This window comes from Camponotus floridanus, unplaced genomic scaffold, assembly GCF_003227725.1.
Source record: "Camponotus floridanus strain SB8 unplaced genomic scaffold, Cflo_v7.5 scaffold88, whole genome shotgun sequence".
NCBI classification, from domain to species: domain Eukaryota; kingdom Metazoa; phylum Arthropoda; class Insecta; order Hymenoptera; family Formicidae; genus Camponotus; species Camponotus floridanus.
In genome coordinates this window covers 633,764-660,657 of record NW_020229858.1, presented here as the reverse complement: position 1 = coordinate 660,657, position 26,894 = coordinate 633,764, and the positions used below count along the sequence as shown (strand labels likewise).

General features: G+C 34.2%; 1 protein-coding gene across 2 annotated transcripts in view; it reads left to right on the top strand.

Annotated features, from left to right (window-relative positions):
• LOC105258129 (heterogeneous nuclear ribonucleoprotein L) overlaps positions 1-19,202 on the top strand; it is a 144,880-nt gene extending 125,678 nt beyond the window's left edge. Inside the window, exons 7-11 of one of the 2 annotated variants that reach the window (XM_011269213.3) lie at positions 11,099-11,191; positions 13,419-13,717; positions 14,649-14,872; positions 18,082-18,341; positions 18,944-19,202. In XM_011269213.3, the coding sequence (XP_011267515.1) occupies positions 11,099-11,191; positions 13,419-13,717; positions 14,649-14,872; positions 18,082-18,341; positions 18,944-19,083 (1,016 nt within the window). In that variant the 3' untranslated portion in view covers positions 19,084-19,202. The remainder of the gene's footprint in view (positions 1-11,098; positions 11,192-13,418; positions 13,718-14,648; positions 14,873-18,081; positions 18,342-18,943) is intronic. The other variant, XM_011269215.3, reaches the window with a different exon arrangement.
• The last annotated feature ends 7,692 nt before the right edge of the window (positions 19,203-26,894 follow it).

Here is a 26,894-nt window from a genome sequence, read left to right as displayed (position 1 = left end):
ACTCTGGCATTGATGTAACTAGCTCCAAATTTCTAACTATTTTGGAAGAACAAGTTGGTCGAGTCGGTTATAAAATCATTTTTGCGAAAGGTAAAATGTGAAAGAATAATATAAAATCGAATCGATTAATTAAAATTGGCACATTGTTACTTGGCATATCATGATATCTTTTTATAAGAAATAATTAATACAATTGATTGAAAATATATTTTTGTAGAAAAATTTAAAGAAGGAAAGTTAAAGATGCAATGTCTCACTATCTTGTCGAAATTAAATTATCTACTTTATCAATTATTATTTTCGCGTTACAATATAAATATAAATTGTCAATTTAAAATTTTTAATAATTATATAGAAAATGTTAAAATTAAATTTTATGTTTCTAATTTTTATAAAAATCATCTCATTACTGAATGATAAATTACATTTCACATAATATTTACATTTTTTATATTTCTTCAATTCATTTTTAAGATATCGTGAATTATCAACATTATGCCAATTCAATCGTACAAACAATTAAATTCAATCCTGTCAAATTTGTAAGTGATATTTATCATTTTTTTGACAACAAGATATATAATAACAATAAAACTATCATAAATCACCTCGATAGTTCGAAAGTTCAAGAAAATATCAAACAAGACATAGACGTTGGAATAAGTTGTCTCGACCAGCTCGTTCTTACTATTTGATGGCATCATCGAAGTTTCATCGGAAACCACTCGAGCGCATCTTCCGCACGACGGGAAACGTTTCCGGTCGCCGACGAGCATCGTCTCATATGCCAGCCGTACATATACATATATACGTATATATCTATATACATATATACATTACGCCCGTACGTGTATGTATATTACTCACACGACTATTCAATCTCTCCTCTCGCTTGTCACGCACATGACCGAAGAGGAAGGGGTCGGCGTCGAGATCGGCCGGCGGGTTAAACTCTCTCGGCGGAGCCCCTCTTCGACGGAATATATAAATAAGAGTCTATGTGTTATAAAACATATACATGTACGGATTCGTAAAATGCACACACGATCGGAATTTCCCCGTCTCTCCCACCCCGAGCGGTGGGAAACCGGTGATTACGGGAAGGAAATCGGGAGAGAGAGAGAGAGAGAGAGAGGGAGAGAAAGAGAGAGCGAGAGAGAGAGAGAGAGAGAGAAAGAGAGAATGGAAAGGGGATTGTTATGTTGGAATGTTTGTCTGTGTGCAGATGCAGCCTACTCATTGTTGACTTGATGGTGATGATGGATTCTCACGTGGAACGTGGAGTTCAGGGCCCGGTGGTGAATGAGAGGGGGCTTAGGCAGGTCTACGGCTCATTTCCCCCTCCTCCCTCTACCACTACCACTATCTACGGAGAGTGAGAGTGAATACACGGATGTGGATGTCCGGAACACGGATGTGCGGTCCGTCCGTCCGTCCGTGAGTTGTCGAGAACGGCAAGACCGACGGCTCGACAGAGACTCTACCGAGACACGTGCCACGTGTCGCCGCGAGACCGCACGGTAAGTGAGTTCGAGTATATTGTTCGTCCCTCTCTCCTCTAAACACGCGTCAACGAAGCGTCGAGCGACTGAAGCAGCATGGACCTCAAGACATCAGACCGCGCACCACGTGGACGTCCTCTTCCGTATATGTCTACCTACGTACACTAGACCGCTAACATCCGTAACGTTGGTTTGCGGAAAAGGCGAAACGCCGCAAGCTGAATCCCCAGAGTGAGAATGCTGGAGCCATTAGAGCATAGTAATCTCTCGAGTGGCGGATTTAAAGCTCCAGAGAACTCTAAGCGGAGTACATATGGAATACCAATATGTATCTTATGGACACAATATAATGATAAATGGTCTTTTCACGATGGAAATAATTCATGGAAATAATTTTTCGTGTTATCATATACGCGCTTATTGATCAATTCGCTGCCGATGATGACATTTTAAGATGACATGTATGTATCTAGTTTGATATTATAAGTAATAAGATGAAAATGTTAAATAAAATATACGAAAAATGTGAAACGACATGTATGAAATAATCAGCATGCGCTTCTTTGTATGTAAAGAAAAAAAGCATATTGATTACTTTGCAAATGATCATCGGTCATACACACATATGTGCTAGATTGTTAGCGGCTAGTGTAAGTATGGTCGTCTATTATGTTAAGTAAAAAGATGTATATGTACTTTGAAATTTCAGAAATTTTTTTACACTATCACTTAATTATATTTACACTTTTCATCTTTATTTTCTCTTTTTTATTTGCTATAACAAATATATGCATTATTAAATAAAAAGTAATTAAAGAAATATTAAAGATCCTAATTTTTTTTAATTCTTTCCTTTCTAATTTTCTCAATTAATTTTAATTAAAACTATTACATCTATTATAAATTAAAATTTAAAATATTTAATTTAATACAAATTTACATTTATTGTATATCGACTTTTACATGTTTTTCTCATTATATTCTATAGTCCATTTGAAGTATTTGAACCATTGAGTCACGAGTCATGATGTGAGTGTATTCAAGATTAATTCAATTTGTTAGTTGTCGTCACATTGAGATAACAAACATAGTACAACAGCACTATGTACTGACAGCAAACAGTGTGCCGACGGCTACTGACCACAAAGGACTAAATTTATGCTCCACCTGGAGACGTCCTCATAATGATTGTCATTAGATGACCGCTCTGGGACATGCGGAAATGGCCGTTCATGGTCAGTGAAGTCGGCATGTACAGTAATACTAATTAATCGCAGAAACGCTTTCGGCTATTTACATCACTAGTTGATCAAGCTGTACAATTAGCGAGCTTTAATGCTATTTTATATTTAATGGGCATTTGCTATCTAGCATGTCCCCGAAAAATTGAGAGACCTTATTTGTCTACAAGAGAAATGAATGTAGTTTTCGGACAAAATAAAGAGAGTTTGCGAAAGTTACTCGGAAAAATTATACAAGTTGTATTATAAATTACACGCGGAAAATTATATTGAAGAATCTTTTTCATTATGTATCTTATTATTTTTTATATACATGATAAAATAAAGCTTATATAAAATTTGTTCGCGTACATGTGACAAGTTTTCAAACAAATTATGTATAAAATTATATAATTATACGAATCCTATAAATATCATGAATAAAAAATCTTGAATTTAAGATATTTGTATGAATATTTATTAAATGTTAAAAGTTTTATATAAAGAATTAAGAATTATTAAATTTCTTATTTACGACATCAAATAGTCTTTTTTTTATAAAATAATACATCGAATATACATCAACAATAATTATTTTTAATTATTATATTTTTTATTCATAATCATAACATTCAAATATCGCAATTATGAGAGCGAATAATTGTATGTCTCATATATCATATCATCCGTCATATCATTAAAATAAATGCTCCCTGTATATCCATGAATGTACAATTTTACGTTGATAATGTTAGAAACAATTAGTGAAATATTAAGAGTAATAAATAATTTAGTTTGCACATTTTGATCTATTATGCATTCGTGTATATAGGATGAATCATATTTTTGTTCTAGGATTAAGAGGGATCTCATTATCAAATGATTAACGAGTTTATCTTAAGCAAAAACATATCGAAATGATATTAGACACTTGCGCACACCTAATGACACAATAACAATAGTAATAATCGCAGAATGTGCACGTGTACGAGATGTAAATCGGTTTTCGCATCAAGCGCAGTTTAGGTAAATTGCTCGAAATTGGGATACAGGTAATTAGTGCAATTATTAATGCATTCGTAATTTCTAATCGACACAAGCCGATTTGCATACGCATTGCTTAGGAGATAATCGTTTCGCTATCCAAAATATATAACGAAAATCTCGGCTCGTTTTCAAAAAAAATATTAATTTTGAAATCTAACTATCTGAAGATATTCTGGTTTTCCATTTCTTGCCGATCGTTGTGACACATTGCTCTGTTAGGTTAACTTTAATTATACCTGTTGCACTATACACGCCGACTTCCTGTGAAAGCCACCAAATATTTGCTTTGAAGAGGTAATTCGATTTCGTAGTAACAACTTTCGATAAATCATCATAAAAAAACTATGTACTAGTACTCGATACAAATATTGTTAATAAATATAAAAAACTTGTTTTATTATTAAAGTACTAAATTGAATTATTAAAACATATTAAATTAAGTTTCTATTTCTAAATTAATTGCACATATTTTTGTTTCTTAATGATATTAAAAATAAAAAAATAGTAATGAGATTATTTCAGATTTATTAATTATCTTGTCGTTATTAATGTTATATCATATACATTTATTCTCATTATACATTTATTTTATCATACATATATAAGTAAAAGATAAATAAAAATGTTTTTGATATTTCCGATAACATGTTTTCTATTTTTCTATTTTTATTCTTTTCAACTTTTACTAAGAAGAGTGCATTTATTAATAAAATGATTTTTATAGATACATATATCCATAATCACTTTTCATACATTTATTATTATATTTCACATTTTTTCATACATTTAATTCGAACACAACTGGTGGCATACTCATGCTGAGTGCATTTATTGGCTAGATCGTCTACCTTCACTTTTTAGTACAATCGGACCGCTTAATAGAACTTTGAAAGCTTTTCCAGATCCCCCATACTATTGCTTTTCCGCGTTATTAAGTTGAAAATTGATAATTCACGTAATAGCAAGATAACTGTTACGGGGCTGTTACATTTAACGATCGCAGGCTTGTTACGATGTATCTAATTTAAAAGCTCTTGTTTCGTATTTTCCATAAAAAATCAGTTTTGTTGCATTTTTTTCTTTATTTTTTCCCTTTCATTATCACAAAATAAGTTTCGATAAAGTGCAAGACCACGAAATTATTTTTACATTTTTAAAGAAAAAAATGATATCGTTTGACGACGAGTGTTTTTTCAATATTCATTTTATTTTATTTCATCTATACTATATAGCATTCGAGATTTCAAAGAAATTGGGCTTTAATCCGAATTCCGGACGTATATATCGTCTCACGATAGTTTGTTCATCGTCGAGTAATCCCGTCCGCGTTCAAATAATCTATACGTCGCTTCTTCCGGTTACGTCCTGCGACCAATATACCACCTGCGCCATCGTCGACGAGCTTAACACAGCTATATATAGAATGTACTGAGTTTCATGCATTATATTTCTATAAAGAGAGATCTCCACATAAAATTATTTAATTTTAAACATCAAATTTTATCGCGTTTAATTCGAAGAAATTAAGATTTTATTTTTCTTTATTATTGAATTTGCAAAAGATGATGCATATTCGATTTAAATCAGCAGAAAGGTAGAATCTAAGTTGATTAAAGAATCTGGCATTTAAATCTGATTAATGCAATATTAAAATAAATGAAGATATATCGCATTTGTACGTGTTGGATATTTTACAATATTTTATTATTATACTCGTATTTCACATTTTCAATTTCTTAATTGCATGAGTATAGTGAAAATTGCAGTCTATGGCCATTTTATGATACTCCACCTATATATTATGGAGTGCACAATAATAATCTACATAGCGATTATATCAAAAAGGTCGATATTACATACGAATCCTTGTTCTCTGTCATTTATTTCCATCGCGTCCTTCCAGAGAAACGCGATCAGTGGAGGATTTCTTATCCCACCGAAAAAAAAGCAAAAAAAGAAGAAATAAATCTTCGATAATCTCTTGCGCGCAGAGTTCGCAAGGGTGATCAGAGGATCGTAATTTCCCTATCACGCGTCTTATCGGGCATAAAATTGCAATTTCGCTCGGTGAGCAACAGCCCCCGATGACCTACGAGTTCTAATACCCGCTTGTAATAATCGTACGTGGATCCTGTTACATCGGCATCGTAATGACATTTACCTTTACGATCCAATACTCCAGCGATGAAATTGTTTCATAGAAATCCTGCACGCTACTGGTTTAATCTGACAGCAAACATCCGCAGCGGCGTTATTAATTCAACCATTTTGATAGATCGCTTGACATTCATCTTGAGATTTATGAGACAAGTTTTATATACGAAGCTAGTTTAATAAAAACCGAATATTTATAAAAGCGGACGTTTTTAGAAATTATTTTTTTATTATTTAATTTGTTTATTTAATTTTGTTTTAATATATATTTGCTGATAGTGTGAGACTTAGAAGAAGAGATTATTTTACCCGGTTTTTAGCGACAACTTATAAGCATAATTGTTGAATTATTTAATATTAATAATTAATAATTTACGAGAGCGAATAGACTCTGTCTTATTTCGGTTACGAGAATAATGGAGGATTATGAATTGCTGTGAGATTGTTTTGGAGATTGAAATTCTCGACGCACTGATTTAACTTGACAGTGAACGTCTACGGTGGTATTATTAATTTACGGCCGAACGTCCATCGCTCAAACTTGACACTTGCGAAAGAGAGAGATAGAGAGAGAGAGAAATTTTGCACAGAATCTAACGGGTAAATATAGAGATCTTTTTTCCAAAGATAGAAGAAAACGTACTTTATCCAGATAAATCAAATAGAATCATAAATGTCTCGAGCTGTCTTAGCTGTTCCAATTTCAAACTGTCGATAAGATATTTTCACGTTCGCCATTGAACGGTAAATTCGTTAATCGTGTCCCGGGAAGCCGGGCCAAGACAAACAACCATCGGCGGAAACTCCGGGCGATGCGACGCGTAGTATCCCGCCAGTATCCGAAATCGCAATTTCCGCGGACCTGCACGACTTCTACAAGTGCCAATATCGAGTTTCATGGAGTCGCGAGGATCTCGACGACGCCCGGACCAGATGCGCTGTTTCTCGAGTTTGTCGTGGAGCACACGGTCCAACGTGCTTGTCCTATTCCGTTATTGGAAAACACGCGCCAGCCGTGCCAGCAGTCTTCATTTTGACATTAAATGATTAACTCGCAAATTAGGACGGCTCGAAATTATTTGCATTTCAATTTTCATAAATCATCGAATCATTTTAATATTAAATCGGAGCGTTTTATTTCACTTACAGTTTTATAAAAATTAGAGATACACAGATCGCTATTTTTAACTAGCTATTTTCAAATATAAGCATTATCAATTTTGCAAAAATAATAATTTTGAAAATGATAATTTTGAAAATGTTAATTTTAAATGATTGATATAGTTGACAGCAGCTTTACATTTGCATCACGAGTGTGAGATTTCCGAGCAAATATTCCATTTTCCACCTCGAAATATTATTTAAATATCGATCTGTTATTAAAAAGGCATTTACCTTGCAAATCTATTTTTAAAAAGAGAGACGTGCATCTTTAATTTTTGAAGCTTCGTAATTCAATCAAACATTATACATCCTACGCGGCAGCGGCATTAGCGTACCGATCTTAATTAGCAATTAATCTGCCGGGATTCTGTACGTCCACAATAGAGCAGTATCGGACTCGATCCCGGGATCAAGCAGGATTAAAGCGATTGCTTCCTTCTCGGCGAGCACCAATCAAGTGGCTGATGCGACTTGAAGGATAGAGAAGGAATTCAATTTCAAATGAAGATGGAATGGATGTTTCTAACTGCAATCGCTCAAGACACGGCGAATATCGAATATTCAGAAGAGGACACATAGACACATACGTACTCAAAGTGTAAGATAGATAAATAGAGGATGAAACGATATAGCTTGTTGCAGCAACAAGCGTACAATGCATACAGTAGATGCTCCATAATGTGAGTAAGTATACCAAAAGGAAATTCATGCCTATTTGAGAATACATATACGCATGTATCTTGTGTATATAGATGTAACACGGTTTAGCATAAACCAATAATGCATAGCGCAATATATATGAAGAACCAAATACGGTTTATGCAAGGTCTTGCTCTGCTACTATTATCTTTCCTACCAATCGCAGAGAACATGAGATACGTATCGTATCGGCCTCTCTCATCAAGAATTTGATTAAAATCTAAATTAGATTATTTTAAGCGCAATTTTCTGTCATTTTCATTCTATTATCTAATAATTTTCTCTCATTATTATGCAATATAATATAATTTAAGATCTTAAATCTGTATGTGCAGTTGATTTATGCAGCGTATTCGCGATTAGTACATTTTAATATTTTTTAATATTACAATTTTAAAATATGAATCTGTTATTCTTATTACATTTATTAATTAAATTATATTTACGCAACCTTTATAGAAATATAAAGCTTTCAAAAAAGAGAGATTGAGATTTACGTAAAAAATAATTAAAATTCACCGGTACACGATGCGCAGCAACGAAGTTGTATTAAATTGTAGATGTATAAAATACTGCCCAAAATTTTTAATACGTATTTAATTATATGTATTTAATACGTAATTCAATTATATTACATAATAATATAAAATAAATTACTTTTGGAGATAAACAATTTTACAAAAATAATAAAAAAAAGTATATAAATTGCTTACCTCAAAGTTGCTCCGGCGACGCCTGATGCCTTCTCCTTCTCTCAGACTGTCAGAATTCCTTTTCAGGTTCACTCGCGCACTATATTCACTCACGAAAATACAGTTAATGATTGCGAATACAGTTAACATCCGCGGCACTTTGTTAAAAACGAACGCGCAAAACTTTGTACGGCACTCCCGAATTCCGCGATCGAAAATAAAAGGCATCTCGTATGTATTCAATAAAAATGTACTCCATGATATTTTGCAAAAAGGGATGCTATGATTAAACTCCAAAAAACGAACAACGAGCAAGAATATTTGAAAATAGCGTTATTCTTTTGATTATTTTCGCGATATATTTGGATCGAATAATGTAAAATACACATTTTAAACGTATTGGGCGAAATAATAATAATAACGCCGAATATTAATTACGTGGTTAACAAGTATATTAAAATATACATATGATATAAATATTAAATACGCAACTGTATTAATTAATTAAATGCGTCACATAACATTATTTGATTTGAAATCTATCCGTTTTATATCGCGATATTTCCTTAATGATCGAGAAAATGATACGAATAACGCCGAAATTTTTTTTAATTAATCACGCGATATCTCTTACGTCAAGTTAATGTTTCGTTAAAAAGCTAATTATCAATTAAACATTAATTATAAGAATTAAAGTATTATAGAAATTAATTAATCGAATTGATAATCATAATCGCTATTAATTATATTCTTATAGAAAATGCTAGTATATTTCTTCTGATCGTATTTCAAGAATTAATATTTGTAAAATACACACGAAATAATTCGCGCTGCTACCTATTCATTCGAGTCGCACGAATAGTAAAACAATGGCATATCTTAAGAATTAATCTCTTCGTTGAGAATGTGAAGCATTTGATATCTCTTAATACTTGTTGCGACGGTATATTTCGCGAAATAATACAATAAAATAAAATAACGATTCACACCGCTGCCTTCTTGCTCGAGTGTCGCCGCGTAAATGACCTCAAGGTAACTGCGTCAATACTATAGTAAGTTCTTAATATTTGTCGCGATATTTCGAGAGATATGACAACGTAGCTCATGCTGCGACTTTCTTGCTCGCGTGTTGTCACGTGAATGACAACAAGGTCTGCGTAGGTCTCACTAAATAATACCGCGCCGTACGGTAGGGAACAAGCTATTGAATTCTTTCTAAGCAATTGACAATTAAAATACGTGATTAAATATGACTCTATTTATTTTTCGGTTATAACCGATATAACCGATATATATATAACCGATATATATATATATATATATATATATATATATATATATACACACATATATATGCTTTGATTTTTATCTTCGAATATATCTTAATCTCTTCGTTGAAAGTTCACACATTTGACATCTCCTAGTACTTGTCACGCTGATATTTTGAGAGATAATATGACGAAGCGGCTCATGCTGCTACCTCCTTGTTCGAGTGTCGTCACGCGAATGACAACAAGGCATCTGCATGAATGGCGTAGACCTCACTGTAAACAATGGCGCGCTATAAACAATAGCGCGTTGTAGGAACGCCGTAGGAAACAAGCGCCGAAGTTTCATGCGGTTGACAATTATTAAAATACGATTAAATATGACTCTATTTTTATTCATTAAACGCATTTCAAAACGTGATATATTCGATCAAAATTTATCGCACTATTAATTAGCGAAGAGAGGTGATTTTGAATATTACATTTCGTAAATTTTTAATTTTATATTTATACATCTTATGTGCGTAATAATGTAAAATAGTAATCGATTTAAAAAGAACGCTTATAATTATCATAATAAAACAGAGTAATTTAGCATTCTCATTTTTCTATATATGCTTCGATTCTTTTGAATATACTTTAATTTTACTTTTGAATATATTTTCTCTTCAAGAATTTCACATTTAACATTCTTTATTATTTATCGTGATAGTATTTCGAGAGATAATACGATGGAGCGATTCATGCTCTCATCTTCTTGCTCGAATGTCGTCATGTGAATGACAATAAGGCAAGCGCGTCAACCGCATAGACCACGTATAATAATACGTTTTATGATGCACGAAATGTATTAATAAAATATATGAGATTAAATATAATACGAAACGTATTAATAAAATATATGAGATTAAATATAATATTATTTATTCATTAAATGTATTTCAAAACCGCTTGATTCTTTTTCCCGACAGACAGCGAAACCAGTATAGTCCCGAAAAGCAAAAATTATGTATACTTTATTATATAAAAAAATATATATACATATTATATAAAGAATTAATTATATTATTATAATTGAAATTTCTTAAGCGAAATGGCCGCAAAATTTTTGGCCATTGCGTCTATAAAATTTTTAATCTTTCATTAATTCTTAACATAATTTGAAATACGAATCAGTAATGTGTGCGCAAATAGCCTGAAATCCATATTAAAATTGGAAAAGTTTTTTATTGAAATTACCAAGAACGCAGAATATATGTAATATCGTTCATCTCATGCCGCGATGGCTGTGTGGAACGCAATGTACTCGTAGATTATTATAGTCTCATCGACGAACTGTCGTTCTATTGCAGGCTCGAGCACACACAAAAACGACGCGACAGGAAATGGAAGACCCGCTCCCCTTTTGGCCGAACCAAGATATGGCGCTGCGCCCCAGCCATACGGTGAGTGTCTGTCCGTATTTGTCTTTCTCTCCTTCCGTCTCTCCATTCGTTCGATCGTCTGTCCATCTATCCTGTTGGTCGATTCCTAATGGTCAAATCAAGCTCACCGGTTTGGAAAATAGATGGGCCAGGCGATCGCAAGTTTTCCGTGAACACGTGTAAAAAACGAGAACGGATTAATGGAACTGACGAAGTGCGAAGCGGAACGATGTTCTAGGTGCTTTCTGAATGAGAAAGTGTGTCGAGCGCATTTGTTTGCAACGTGAAGAGGAAAATTTACTTCGTAAATTTCATCTGGAAAATATTCATTGAAGTTACTTGTAGAATATTGCGTCTGTGAAATTTCTCATGGGAAGAAAATTTCTAATTGGAAAAAGATTTTATTAGAAAGTTTTTCCCTTATAAAAACACAAGCATAGAGAGAGCTCGTTATTTCATAACATATTTCGAAATATTAATAAGAGACCGAGTGTACAAATATGCGTATCAAGTTTTCCCGGCAGAATATTACAAACAATTTTACTTACAACGCAAATAGCATGCATAACAAGCATGCAAATTCTGAAAACTTTATATGTTGCGTAACGTTATATATTTTAAAATATATATTTGTAAAACATTTTATACTAAACGTTACAGAATAATCGAAAAAATAAAAAACTAAAATCTCTCTTTATATATTTTAATAATAAAATATTGTACTTGATAATATTTATCAGAAAATATATAATAAATTTCTACATGAAAACATTTCCGAAAATTTGCAAAAAATCTTTGAATTAGAAAGAATTGTAGAGAGAAGGATGTTACATATATTAATAAGTTATTCCAAACTCATGTATTTAAATTAGAAAATTAGTCTCTGGAAAAAAATTTAAATTCAAAAATCAAGAGACTTTTACAGAATTTTTTTTCTCTCTTTTCTGCTATTTTATTAGTTGTAAACTACTTTTAGTATTCGTCATTTTATAATGAGGAAACTCAGATATCACAAAGATGTTTTAATAATGTAAAATCAAATGGAATTGTCATGTAAGCGACACATGAGTTGCATCGACGTATATTTGAATTATTGCGAGCAATAGCAGTCTCATGTATGTCACGTCTAAGCTGTTGAACGCTTCTACTCTAATATTGATTTCGGGAAAATAATTTCTGGTATATAGCTCAGTCTAAAATTATCGCCATAAGTCAACTGCGATCCTTATTCTATTGCAATTTTGACAGAAAATCATTGAATCGAATGTAACGTAACGCGGCTGCAAGCGAAACCACTCGAGTCTCGTTGCGCGCGATATAATCCGATAGTTGAAAACATTATCGTAATTCACCACCGGGACTCACTTTTCCCAATAACCCCCGACATTTTAATCGATACCATTTGTCGCAACATTTAATACTCGGCTACATGGAGCCGACACAGTATTGCATTACCATTCCAATAGAGTCTCGCCAGCTTGTATTACTTCGGCCAAGGGTTGAATTGTTCGCTTTCACGTTATATCGTTTTTATTTCTATTTTCTCTGTTTTTATATTTTACTCGTTTTACTTTTGTATGAAACGCAGATAAAAATTTTAATTTTATTTTGAATGTTTAGAAATATTTCTCTAGGAAAATATATAAATTTTCTCACAAAATTTTTTCTCATTTACGAAATTAATGGTTTAATAATTAAATTATAATGATTTAATAATTACTTGATAAAGAATATATAATATACAATATATATAAAAAAATAAAATTAGATTGAAATTAAATTAATTATTCATAAATTAAATGGTATAAACATTCATTTTTGCTAACTTTTCCAATAATATATATATTCATTTCAGTGTATATATATACTGTGTATGAATTTAGATTATTTAGATTAAAATAGTACAAATAATATGTATATATATTAATTAATTAATAAATATATAAAATAAAAATATAATAAATAAATAAATATATACATTTATTTATTTATTCTGTTTTAATATAAAAATCTTTCTTTATAATTTACAAACGTTGAACAGAGAGAGAGAGTCTGTGTTATATGACAATTTATTGCGACTGTGCTAAATTCCTTCGCCGATGCCCCGATTTCGCAAACAGCTATGCATATCCATCAGCATGGTCGACAGACTCTCGCAGCGAACAACAATAATGCCCAGTTATCTAATGTGTTGCCCGCGTCATTTGTCTCACACGTCCGTACAATGTATGTACATCTCTGGTTCCAGGCTCCACGCCACAGGTCACTTTTCCGCCGGGCGCCGGTCACGATCGTTACGAAGAGAACTTCAACGGACCGGCGACGTATGCGGAGCCATATGTCGAGCGTTACGGTATTAAGAGCGATTTCAGCGGCCGCGAGCCATTACATCCTACGCCACCTCGACCGGGTTACGTGCCCACCCTGGGCCAAACGCCACCCTCGAGCACGCAGGGCTCAGTCATGATGGTGTACGGCCTGCAACCGGACAAAGTCAATACCGACAAGCTCTTCAACCTGTTCTGCTTGTACGGCAACGTGACGAAGGTAGGTTGTGTGACCCTGGATCTCTTCCTAGACGTAGATGTTTGTTAAATGTAACCGAGCTCGCGTGTGCGTGCTTACACACACACACACACACACACACACACACACACACACACACACACACACACACACACACACACACACATATATACGGGAGCTTGCATGAGTTAATCATCCCCCGTGACGCAGGAATTCCGTTAACATGGTGGTATAGCCGACGTTCCTAATGTATGTACTTGCGTTTAACAAGGACTAACAGGACTCTTCGTGTATTTTGCAGTCCGTATTTAATAGAGAGAGCGGATTTTCGAGTGTTAATCTATATTTAATAAAGGCTAAATTCCTTACATTTCGCAAAACAACAAATGGTTCATTTATTAGACCGTGTTTAATCAAATATCGAATTAAAAATGATTTGAAATATGGAAAGAAATATCTCGAGTCGAAATTTTGCCTCTATTTTCAATCTTTATCTTTTATCTCTATTTTTTTATATATTTATTTATTTTATTTTATATATTTTATATATTTATATATATATATATTTCTGAAGGATTTTGAAGATTTCATTTATAAGAATTGTATTATATTGAATTCTTTTGAATCTCAAGTAGATTCCTACATTTTTAGAGATTTAAAAGAGGAGTTTTCGGTAAAATTATAGATTAAATAGTTTTTAAGATAGGGTGATCTCACTGCTAAACGTATCAAAGTAAATGTTAGATTGAACATTGAGATGGAAAGTAAAAGAGAAAAAATTCGACTCGGCTAATTTCGCACAGGTATTCAGGTATTCTTTACACACAATCGATATAAATTATCGCGACGACGAAGCATCGATCGCGAGTTATTTCGAGAAGAGGAGCAGTTTCGTGAGCACCGTGGACTTTTCGTAACGTCGAGCGATAAACTTGAAGCTCTCTGATCGCAGGTGAAATTCTTGAAAACGAAGGAAGGATGCGCGATGATACAGATGGGGGACAGCATAGCCGTCGAACGGTGTTTACAGAACCTGAATAACGTCACGATCGGGACGGACGGCAGGTTGCAGCTCGGCTTCTCGAAACAGGCCTTCCTTTCGGATGTCACCAATCCTTATATCCTACCCGACAAGACAGCGAGCTTCAAGGACTTCACGGGAAGCAAGAATAACAGGTGAGTCTTGCAAGCGACTCTTCGCATTTTATTCTCTTGTCATTTTTCGCTCAGTTTGTTCTTCCCCTCGTGAAGGCCATTTATCTCCGCTTGATCTTTCTTTCATTCTTTGCGATATTCTCTCGCGCTATACGTGAGAGGAAAGGATATATATAAGGATATATATATATATATATATATATATATATATATATATATACACATGTATATGTATACATACACATCATACATACGTAGATATTCTCGTCGTAGGTACAGCTCTCTGAGTTTTCACGGTAACTGTTCTTTCCTCGCCATTTAATCGCACGTTTTATCTCATACGTGACAAAAAAAAAGAAAGAACTCGTGAAGCAATATGTTACAATTTTATGCTTAATGTAAAAGTTGTAAAGTTTTTGTGAATGAAAATATCTTTAAATTTTGCTAATCTAATAAATATCTTTAAATTTTGCTAATCTAATAAATTATATTTAACTAATTAATTTTAAAAAAATTTTTTTATATAGAGTGTTTCTTAATAAGTGCGAAAAATTTTAGAAGATGATTCTTTGTCGAAAATTAAGGAAGTTTTTCATATAAACATATACTTCTATATCCCTCTCTGTGGAATTACAATCAAAAAATGAGGATAAAAAATTAAGTTTTTATCTTTTGGATTTTTAAGTTTTTATTATAATTTTGTTTTTGTTCAAATTTTCCCAACATTTACTCTAATTTTATTTTTATTTTAAAATTAAACTTCTAATTCGAAAGCTATGCTATTTAGCATCATGCTGTGCACGATAACATATTTTATTTTTTTTTTTTTTTTTTTCTTGAAACTACTGATTTTATGAAGAAAATAAAGGAAATAAAACGTTTCTAAATAAATCAAACTTTTTAATTCATATTTTTAGATGATCATATTCCGGCATATTAGAAAGTTCTAATAAAAAATTGAATAGGGATTGCTAATTTCATCCCCTTACAACAATACGGGAGGCTGAAAATAATATTAATAAATAACCTTTTTACTAGTAAAAAATATCCACTTAATTTCATTTCTTTAACTTGTTCTAAATTTGAGAAAAAAATAAAAACCTAATTTTTACCTCTTAATTTTCGACCAAAAATCATCTTCTAAAATAAAATTTTTCGCACTTATTAGAAATACTCTGTATATGATAACAAAATCGTGTGCATAGGAACATCTTTTGTTTTCTTTTATATAAGATTCTATTTTTATGAGATATATCGATAGACACTTGTGTAATAAATTGATACATGTCTAACTTTGGCATCGAGATCGTCGATCTTAGAAGAACTGATCTTGATAATACTATCTTATCTGATCGACTATTCCTCATCATCATTTTTCATGTGGATCTTAAGAGGAGGTAACATAAGGCGGGGCGTGTTCAGCGCGATCCGGCAGATTGCGACGGCACTCCACGAGATTAAACTCGAGAGTCTAATTAAATGAAAACGCGTAAACGAGTACGATTTAAATTTCTCCGTTTCGTAATGCTGTAAAATCTGCAGTTTCCACTTAGTTCGAGTCGCGGCCTTGTCTGGTCACGCTCGGAAAGCGGATGCACCCGGGCGGAAGAATCAAATCTAAAGGTTGAATAGGAACTAACGACACCACTGCAATTTCGCGTTTGGACCAGGGTACCTCTCCGCTGGTCGTCCCTTAGTTACTCAAAAGGGCGTGTCTGATGATCCGGCTTGCCGATTAAGTTCTGACTCTTTCGACTACGCTAGAGAACTGCAGACAATGCAGAGAATCGTTCTCCGTATGAATCTCCAATGAAGTTTTTATCACGCGAAGATCATGCCATTGTGTCAAAAGATATAATTTTAGCTTTTACATATGAAGCGTCGAGAATAATCTAGAGCTTAAAGACGCGCTTACATCAAAACTGAATCAAGATTAACAAAAAATATGCTTCTTGTGCATTATTATTGTAATTATTCATTATTGTTGAAAAAATTTAATTATTATTCGCACAAGAATGGCATCGCAATGAAGATAACAATGTAAGACATTCTTTTAAATTAGAATTTTTTAAGTTTTTTTAAACTTCTTCTTTATTTTTCTTTTCTTCCCAAAATTCTCCCCTTTATTGTTAATCTCGACGCTTCATTTATTTAACATGATTCTGAAAAAGTCAATTTAAATTTTACTCAAACACTGTTTTGCGAAATTCAAACCGAATAATTTATCGGGAGGAATAATTTAACAAAGCGAAGAAATACACCGCTAAACGTGACGCATGTTTTTGATAGGGGAGTAAAAAGTGCTCTCTCGGCGAAATGAGTATTTTGCTTCGACGAAAAACCTAATCGCCCGCAGGGAATGGCTTCGTCTTGGGCGCGAACGCGAGTTCTGATTGCGAGAAGTTAATCACAAGAAGTTCCCTAAAGCTTGTGAAAGATAAACTGCGCACCAGAAGCATCCCGACGTCCCTCTTCCATGCGGAAATCCGCTTTCGTTCGCGTAATTGAGGGACTAGACTGTAAGCTGACATTTCTGTTGAAAATAAGATATCGATATTGTACAAGTCATGAAATGGGAATTTTACTTCGAAAATAAGTATGTTCCCCCTGAGGCTTCATCAAAGCAAAGAGAGGAAGTAAAAATGTGCTTTGATTCTTTTTTTCCAATATTGCTCTTCTGTGTTTTCAGATGATGAAAATGTTCGCGCTTTTAGTTTTTAAATCTAGAAATACATCTTCAATATACTATTGATATATCTCGATCAAAATTCACCGGAGCAATTCTGACAGAATGATGATAGATATCTATAATATTGTAAATGTTGAGCGAAAATATTAAAAGCATTTTTCACTCTCTTCTTTAAAAAATTGATAGATAAAATTTATGATTGATAGTTTCGATAGAATATATTTCTGTCTTATTTAATATTTGTTAACAAAAGACGTGAAATATATTGTTTTACAAAAAACTGTAAAATTCTGAAAACTGTAAGCTAGATCAATTTTTCTATAACATTAACAAAAAAACGCACAAGTTTTAATAATTTTGGAACAAAATAAAATTGATAGATGATTGATAGATGAAATATTATATATTATTTGTTCTAGCATTATAATAATGGATTTCAAATTGATTAAAAATTAGGTAAAAGAAATTTATATACATAGTTTCTAGAAATTGTGCTCTTTTTCAAGTCTACAGTGCCCAATTTTTCGATATATCGTTGCAGATTCCTGAACCCCGCAATGGCTAATAAGAACAGGATACAGCCACCGTCAAAAATAGTTCATTTCTTCAATACCCCGCCTGATCTAACCGAGGAAACAGTGAATCGCGTATTCGTAGAACGTGGCATTGAAGCACCGACGACGATCAAGCTGTTCCCTCTCAAATCTGAACGATCGTCATCTGGTCTCATCGAATTTAGCAGCGTTGGTATCGCGGTGGCCGCTATCATGGAATGTAATCACACAGCACTGGAGAACAGCAGTAAGTATCACGATATCACTTGTATGATCATAAAACTCAGATTTTTCTCGCGCAGCATTTCTCCAGATAGCAGTCCTGAGAATTTTATGAGATTATAATATTTTGCGAGCGGTGATTTTATCGCTCTCTCATTCGATTTTGGATTTAGATTTCATGTCCCTTATCCAAGTTTACGATTATCTGTATCAAGAAGATAATGTTCCTTCTATTTTCTAGTTTGAGCATTTCTTCGAAATATTCTAATACGATAATTTAATATTAAAAAGAGTAAACAAGATTTAACAAATTCTCAGAGAAAATTAATTGATCAAAACATTGAAAATAAATCGGATAAATCTTGATCGCGCTTAATATATACATAGATTTATTTTAATTTGTTATTAATTTACAGAGAAAATAAATCATAAAAGCGAATAAATGGAAATATATATATAATAAAACAAATGGCCCATTAAAAAAAAATCCTGCTCGTTATGAAAATAGTCAAACCCAATAAGATACATAGTTCAACACAAGTGACCCTAATCGATCGACAATTCCCAGCAAGTTTGACAGCGAAATATTACAACGCCGGTCCCCTTTGTCGCGCTCGTCTGTTTCAGACGGCAAGTTCCCCTACATCATGAAACTCTGCTTCTCGTCGTCGCGCACCATACCCACGAGCTTCCCGCCCAGCAGCGGCAGCGCGTCGAGCAATTCCGCCGGTAATGGCCACGTCAAAATGCAGCAGGACTCGGAATAGAACGGCGAGGTCCAGGGCCAGCAGCGTCAGCGTCAGCGCCAGCGCCCCTCACTCGCCGCCCTGCACCCGTTGTGTGCCCCCGCGACGGCGGGCACGGCCCTGCACCCCGCAGCCGCAACAATAACATTATCCCCGGTCCTACCGCCACCACCGCCCGTACCGCCACCTCTACCGCCGCCCACCTGTCTCCTCATAGCCACCCCGACCCTCTATCCGACCGTACCTCCACCGCCTCCACCCCCATTGCCCACCTTCTGGCCCTACTGATGTGACGGGCCCATCCAGACGGGTGAGACGAACGCGCGCGCCAGCGAGATCGGATGAGAATGATGAACCTTCCGTAGACGGGGGAGAAAACGTCGACTTTGACGGTGAAAGAGAAACCGTACATCGCAACGATATTCATTTTCAATCGAACGCGACATATCGGTAGAAAAACTGGTCGATTCTCCCGCGAGTCTATTCCTAAAGAAGGATTTCGTGCACGTATCTAGGACATGTTAGCCTAGATAGGGATCTTTGCCGTCGCGGTCGAAGAGTTGGGAAAGTTGCCGATGTAATATGTAACTCGGCACCGTGATAGTGCCGTGTCCCATGAAAGACAATTGTTAACGTGAGTCAGACACGGTATTCGGCATTCGACCACAATTGCGATAAGTACGATGACACATCGGTGACGGCATCGCGGCGTTAGTGCTGAAGTCGTGAGGATTTTTCAGTCAGCGGTTCACAATCCTCGCAACGATGTCGTGCTTCATTCCCGGAGACTCTGTATATTGCTCGGAGATCAATGATCTCCGGTGCGCATACACATATCAAGGGCTTGGAAGTAAACCGGTACACTTCGCGAGGAGCTACGCGCACACAATCATCATTAAAATTTCACTCTCAAGGCAACGATGTGGGCTGATGAAAAATTTTTTTAAAAATGAAAACTATTTCGAAGAAGGCTGAAACTATTTCATAAGATGGATGATTTAAAGATTGAATCGCAAAGAAAAAGAAAATGTTGAGATTTCCTAGAAGGTGAAGGAAAATAATACTATATTAACTGAGAGATAGATGGAAAAAGATGGAATGGCTTGAAGGAGCCATTTTAGAAAAAAAAACATCGAAGTCTATCTCCTTGAGAAGAAAAGCTGTCCGAGGAAATTTGATTCCTCTCAGAAGACATCTAAAAGCATGATCTATCAGAAAAGAAATCGTTGGAAAGAGATGGCACGTTTTTCGAGTGACTGCAAGAAGATGAGAAACTATCAGGAAATGGATAGGTTGAATGAGGTAAAATTCTTTTTGGTAGTAGCTGAATGGCTCGAAGACGGTCTAACTTCTTCGGAAGAAGAATCATCCGAGGAAGGTCGAATCTCTCAGAAGAGGGGCAGCTGGAAGATCGAAGACCGTCGGAGGCAATCTTCTCGGAAGACTGCAGGTTCTGAAACCTAGAGTGCGAAAAGTGCGAAATCCGTTGTGGTTGCTCGCGAAGCAGACAGGTGGGCGCTGCTTCCGCGAAGCCCGGACGTATATATGATGTCTCACGACCGCGACGAGACGCTCTCTCGCTCGCTCGTTCGCTCGTATATTTACGGTCAACTTATCTTAAATTCGCGTGCGCTCGCGTGCGTGATGCACGACATTAATTCTGAAACCGAGCCATGTGCTCCTCGACGACCATACTTTGTGGGATCCAATAAAATGAACCGGAGATTTCTTGGCGACCACTTATTAAACACAGGATACAATTTAAGAGAGTGTTTAGAAGATGATCTGAATCATTCGTGTTTTTCGAAAACTGAACAACTTGCTGTAGAATGCAGCATCTGCTTTGAGTGTCATTGATAACGCGTTATTCTATCATCGTAATATCCTCAGCCCGCAGCAAGCATCGCGCAATTTTTTTCATCGTTTACTTTATATATATTCAGTTTTTTAATATTACATTTCAACAACACTCATCCGGATAAAGTTGTTTTCTAATGCAAATGATGATTTTCTGTGGCATAGTCATTTAAAAAATTCTGAAAAAAGGAATAAAGTTTAAAATTTTTAGTATAAAATTTTTACATAAAAAGCTTGTCACAACGTGGTAATTCATTTCTACAAGTATAGATTTTTTGATTTATTTCTTAATATTATTAATTTATTAAATAATAATATTATTATTATACTTAATATATTATTAATATATTAATATATTAAATATTATTAATATATTAAAAAACGTAAAAATTTCCATCAGAGCCACAAAATTGAATCTGTAAATAAATATAAATTAAAATTCTCTATAAATTAAATTTGTTACATTACAATTGTTAATTCTGTCTTGAAATTTCTTTATTTCTTAACTTTAATTTGCTATATTTTGTAATAAAAGAAAGTAATTGACATACTTTTTAATTAATAATTTTAATTGAAGAAAACAAGGAACAATACAATTTTTTACAAAGAGAAATTTTATATATAAGAAAACAATTATTTTAATCCCCGGATGAGAGTTATTTCCACAGTCGGATATGATTGTTTTTCATATCAGGAATTTTTACATTGGACAATAATGTAAAAATCTTTTAATTGTGTTTTTCGATGATTTTCGTTGCACGAAGCTTCGCGGGTTCTAAGCGTTAACAATAAAGTCATTTAGACTGCTATCAATTAAGAGAATTAAATTGTTTTCACTATTCCCATTTACATCTCCGCTTCTCCGATCGAATAAACAAACAAAGGAATTTCCCCCGCCCCCTCCCTCCAAGCTGTAGTGTTCAGGTTGCGACGAGACGACACGTACCAGTGCCCATACGCTCCCGTGCATAAATACGCGCACGGCGAGCGTCACATTGGCATTTGTACGCTTTTGATCAGATCGCGGACTGCGCGAAAATTGAGAATTTTATATATATCGAAACACAAAAAAAAACACATAAGAACAATGAAGTCGACGACACACAATATATTAGTGTCCCTCGGTAATATTTTGTCGGGCCGAGGGACGTTTTTATAAGAATGGTTTTAGATCTCCGAACAAATTTTGCGCGATGCGAACCAAACGACTCTACTACTAAACTAAATAAATAATAGACTCTTTGAGACTCGGCCCTACGTAACATAAGATAATAAGGGCCGAAATACGCGCCCTTGACATGCGTGAATATATCCGCCGTTTTGTCCATTATCCGTGAGAGAGAGAGAGAGAGAGAGAGAGAGAGAGAAAGAGGGAGAGAGAGAGAGGGAGAGAACGAGAGATCTAACGTAAAAATGAGAGATAATTTAAATAAGAGAAACAAAATTTATATATTCAAGGCAATATTTGTTACAATACGATTAGGGAATAAGTTGTGTACCATTTTAAAAGGGGCTTTCGGTTGGCAAACGCAAGCGAGGACGATCCTCGTGGCGATCGCTGATGATGAAATTGTTGTCGATCGTAAGGGACGACGTATCGGCGTCGAGAGAAACACGTGAAAGCGGAAAAAAGGTACTAATAATAAGCTAAACGACGGACTCTTTCGTCGTTTCGTTATTATACTTGAACTTATAGTTGCGATTTTATTCCAACAATAGATTATTTTATTTTCATCCTTCCTTGATTCTTCTTTATGAGAGAAATGTAAAATTGTTTTTACATCACATACTATTAAAGTATATATTATTAGTATAATATTATTATTTTATTATCTTTTTATTATCTCGTTAAATTCTTCAATTTTCTTCATTTTTCTTAATACTATTAAAGTATATCATTAGTAATATTATTATATATTGTAATTATGAAGAAAAATTTAGAGAGTACACATAGAATATACATCACTCTTTTATCTATCTGAAAAATTTATCATTCAAATTTTTGATTTAGTGAACAGGACCTAAGAAAACGTAAGTAGTCGCGCTAAGCAACTTAGAATGTGTAACCATATCATACAATTTTGTAGATAAATATATATAAATATATAACTATATATATATATATATATATATATGTATATATATATATATGTATAATTATATATTTTTAAGTGATGCGGAATATGATGTTAAAGTCAAGAGTGTATCGTCGTGTGGCAAATGTGTACTCGATATATATCCACATTCATTTAAAAAGAAAACTTTTTGAAATAAAATATATATTACTCAGTCACACGTAAAATTCCTTGAGGATAAACTTGCGAATGTAAGATCCATTTGACGACAAACTCGATTTTAAAACATTTACGTACACGCATACATCCTTGCGAAATATTTTTATTTAGAATGTTTTTACTTAGAATAAAAACATCTTTGAATCACTATAAAAATTAATAATAATTTATTTACAATAATCGATTAGCAGGGATGTAGCTTAATATTTGAATATATTTTATTGGTATCTTTGATAAACTACGCTTTTTTTATACGATATTAAAGTTTTTCGTGTAGTTATCTTTTATTAATGAAAATTAATCAATTTTTTTGTTCTTGCGTTTTTATTTTTTTAGAAAATGTATGCAATATAAAATGTGGAGAAAATATAAAAATGAGAGAAACGCATCTTCGTTTTCAAGGAATTATAACAGCAATATCCTTTCCTAAGGGACACATCTCGACAAAACGATACTCTTCTGATGAAAATTCCGCTCGAGCGTGAGTTTAACGGTGCATCGTAAAAAAAACGCGCGTCGAACACGCTACCAGACTGTCGCTTATTTTCTGATACTTTACCCGCGCGCTAAATTCCGGTAAAGTAAGACGTACGTAGAACGTATTACAACGAACACTCGTTTGAACTCGTTCCCTTCGCTGTATCTTCGATTCGGCCCAAATACGTGTCCAGGTCGAAACGTAGCGAACGGGATGTAGTTTTAAAGACGTCCCTTCGACGATCGACCTTTACATTTAACCCTTTTCCATTTGCGCTAAATATAATTAGAAAAATAAAGAATATACAAACTGAGCTCTAGATTTGACGCTAGACAAGGCTGAGGGTCCACGATAGGACTTAAACGAGGACCGTAGATTAGAACGCAGAGTTGAAAATAAGATAAAAAGAATGTATGTAAACGCGAGAAAGAGATTAAATAATTTGTAATTCGCGAAGAGTCAGAAAATTTCCTATGATTGCTTGACCTGACAATGTTACGCCTAGAATGACCGATCGAGTGGAAGGGTTAAATCTAAAGTTACGCATAAGTAAACGAATATATCATTTCGAGTACTGTGCATCAGAAGATGAAGAGCCTCGCGCAAAGGGGCGAAGCTCACGGCTTGCATATCAACTTTCGACCGGAGCACCCTCGTCGGTGTTACAACTGACACTGCAAAATTCTGAGGATTCTATATATAATCGCATTATATTCAACAGCGCAATGCTATTTGGAAAATCGAACGACGGGTATATTTATGAGCGAATCTAATAACGACGTAAAAGTGCGTATTTGACGCGATGATTTTGTGTTACGCGTTATTAGATAGATTTGTATTCTTTCTCTCTCTAACTACCGTCAAGAAAATTTAATCTTACTAGATGGAAAACAAATGACAATAGAAATAATGCTTCTTAACAGGATTAAATTTATTGACGGTATTTATATGAAAAAAATAATCTAGTCGCTATAGATACATCCGTCGTCAGACTTTATATATTGATTTTAAATACATCGAAATGCAGTGGAAGAATTAAAAAAAAATTGCACGAAACTTCTTAAAGAAGCAGTGATTTAACCATATCCTCAGAAGTTTGCCGCTGTAGTTAAGGATTAAAAGAGGCACGATAGACATAGATACGTTTACAATATAAGATTAATCGCGCGTCTCTTTGCAATGGACGAATGGATGTACATAGCTTATTTTTCTTTTTTTTTCTTTTTTTTTTTTTTTTTTTTGTTACGAAGAGAACCCCTAAAGTAAGTTCGCGTACTCTCTTTCGCGCTAAGTGTGACGCTTATAGTGGATCTAATGAAATATCGCGACGCGGATGAGAGCATTAATATATAATCGTCAATCGCAGAATAAATACATTGTGTAATACGATAATCCGGGACATTCGCGGATATCTTCTGGTGAACAGGTTCTAAACGTGTACAAAATCAAATTGTAATTTGGTAGTCTGTAGAGATCCTCGTAAACGATACAGTATTCCAGGTAGAGAGGTATACATAGCACTGTGTATGTAAGCACGACTACATGTTATTACACTCATACATACACTCATACACACCAAACTCGAGGTTGTAAAGACGAGCCATCTGTGTCGATAATTAATTGTAACTTTGAGAGCAGAAGCTATTGAATAACTGGTACTCTCTCTTTAGATCTTACTAATACATATCCCATCTATATGTATATATTTGCAAATCTCTCATGAGAAAATTTAATTGACTAATTATTAATAATGTAATTATCATTATCTTTAATTATTAGTGTTATGATTATTTATATGGCCCCCTCTTTCGCTTGCGCGGGTTTTGCGAAAGTCGGGGGGCTGAATAAGTATATTAAATGAACGTTGCGTTTAAGACGTTAGGTTAATGCTCGTTAGTTAGATACTTAGATAGTTAATACAGTGTAGGTACATATCGTTAATATTGTTATTAATTAATGGTATTGCGAAAAGGTATTACTATCGGTGCGCTTTGATTTCTTTTGTACGCAAAGTGTTTCGTTATCATCTTGCGTTCCCTCTCAAACTTATTCGTTTTGTTTAAAATTTTTTTTTTGAACATTCAGCGTAAATTGCGTACGCAATCTTGTTGATTATGCAAAATTTACTAAGTAAAGAGCAAGGGAGGATATTATTTCTACTTTATACTATAACGATATTCTAAATGACCATATTATATGATAATTGACAAGATGCATTTTCAAGCAAATTTGTAAAAAAATAAAATAAAATAAAAAATTCTTCCAGTCTAATTGTCGATCGAAAGTCTATTTTTTCGGATTTTTAATGTTGATGAGATAATGAAATTTGACAATTTGCTGATTTAATCAATCATTGTGAAAACAATTTACTCAATAATGGATATCATAAAATCGTTCGCGCGATATGATAGATTTAAAATTCTATATAATTATATAGTTCTTATTATAATTCTTAATTGAAATTTATCATTAAGATTCGCGAAGTTTTTGCTGAGCAGGATTCACGGACGTGTAAGTAGTCGTACAAAATAAGTTAAAGCGCAGTGTAGCCTTTCTAGCGATTCCCAATAAGCCCAAGTATTACCGGTGACATATACCTGCTCCTACATATCAGGTTTTAGACACCCCGAGCACTACCATTCGCCATATCAATGTTTCTAAGTGTTCCCCGATCTCCTCTTTCCCCCCCTCCCCTCCTCCAAATCCCGTCTTCATTCTTCTTCGCGCCTTTCGATGTCCTGAATAAAATTAGAGATATGCCGATTTTAAAACGCACTCTTTACTTCTCCTCTTCCCTTATTTCCTTTCTCTAGCCCTACCTTTATCTATTCTCGCCCCTCTTCACCTCGTTATTATATATCTGAGCCGGAAGGGTCTCTAAGCTCTGTCTTCCCATACGCTGCGTGAAAAGACAAACTAGATGTAATAAGATTTGTTGACTGTATACAATTATTATAATGCATCGATCACGTGCGTCACTAGCATACACATTCACTCGCACACGATACCAGTTCACACTACAACACTACGACACTATGGAGAACACGAGACGACCAGCCGCTGCGTCAGGATAGTCCACGCCGGATCGCCAATGTTTGAAATCGCAATTATGGATATAATTTAATCGATTAATTATTCTACTACTTATTATTATAGTTTATTTACCAATGGATTGCATGAAGAATGCTTTTATTGCCATAAAA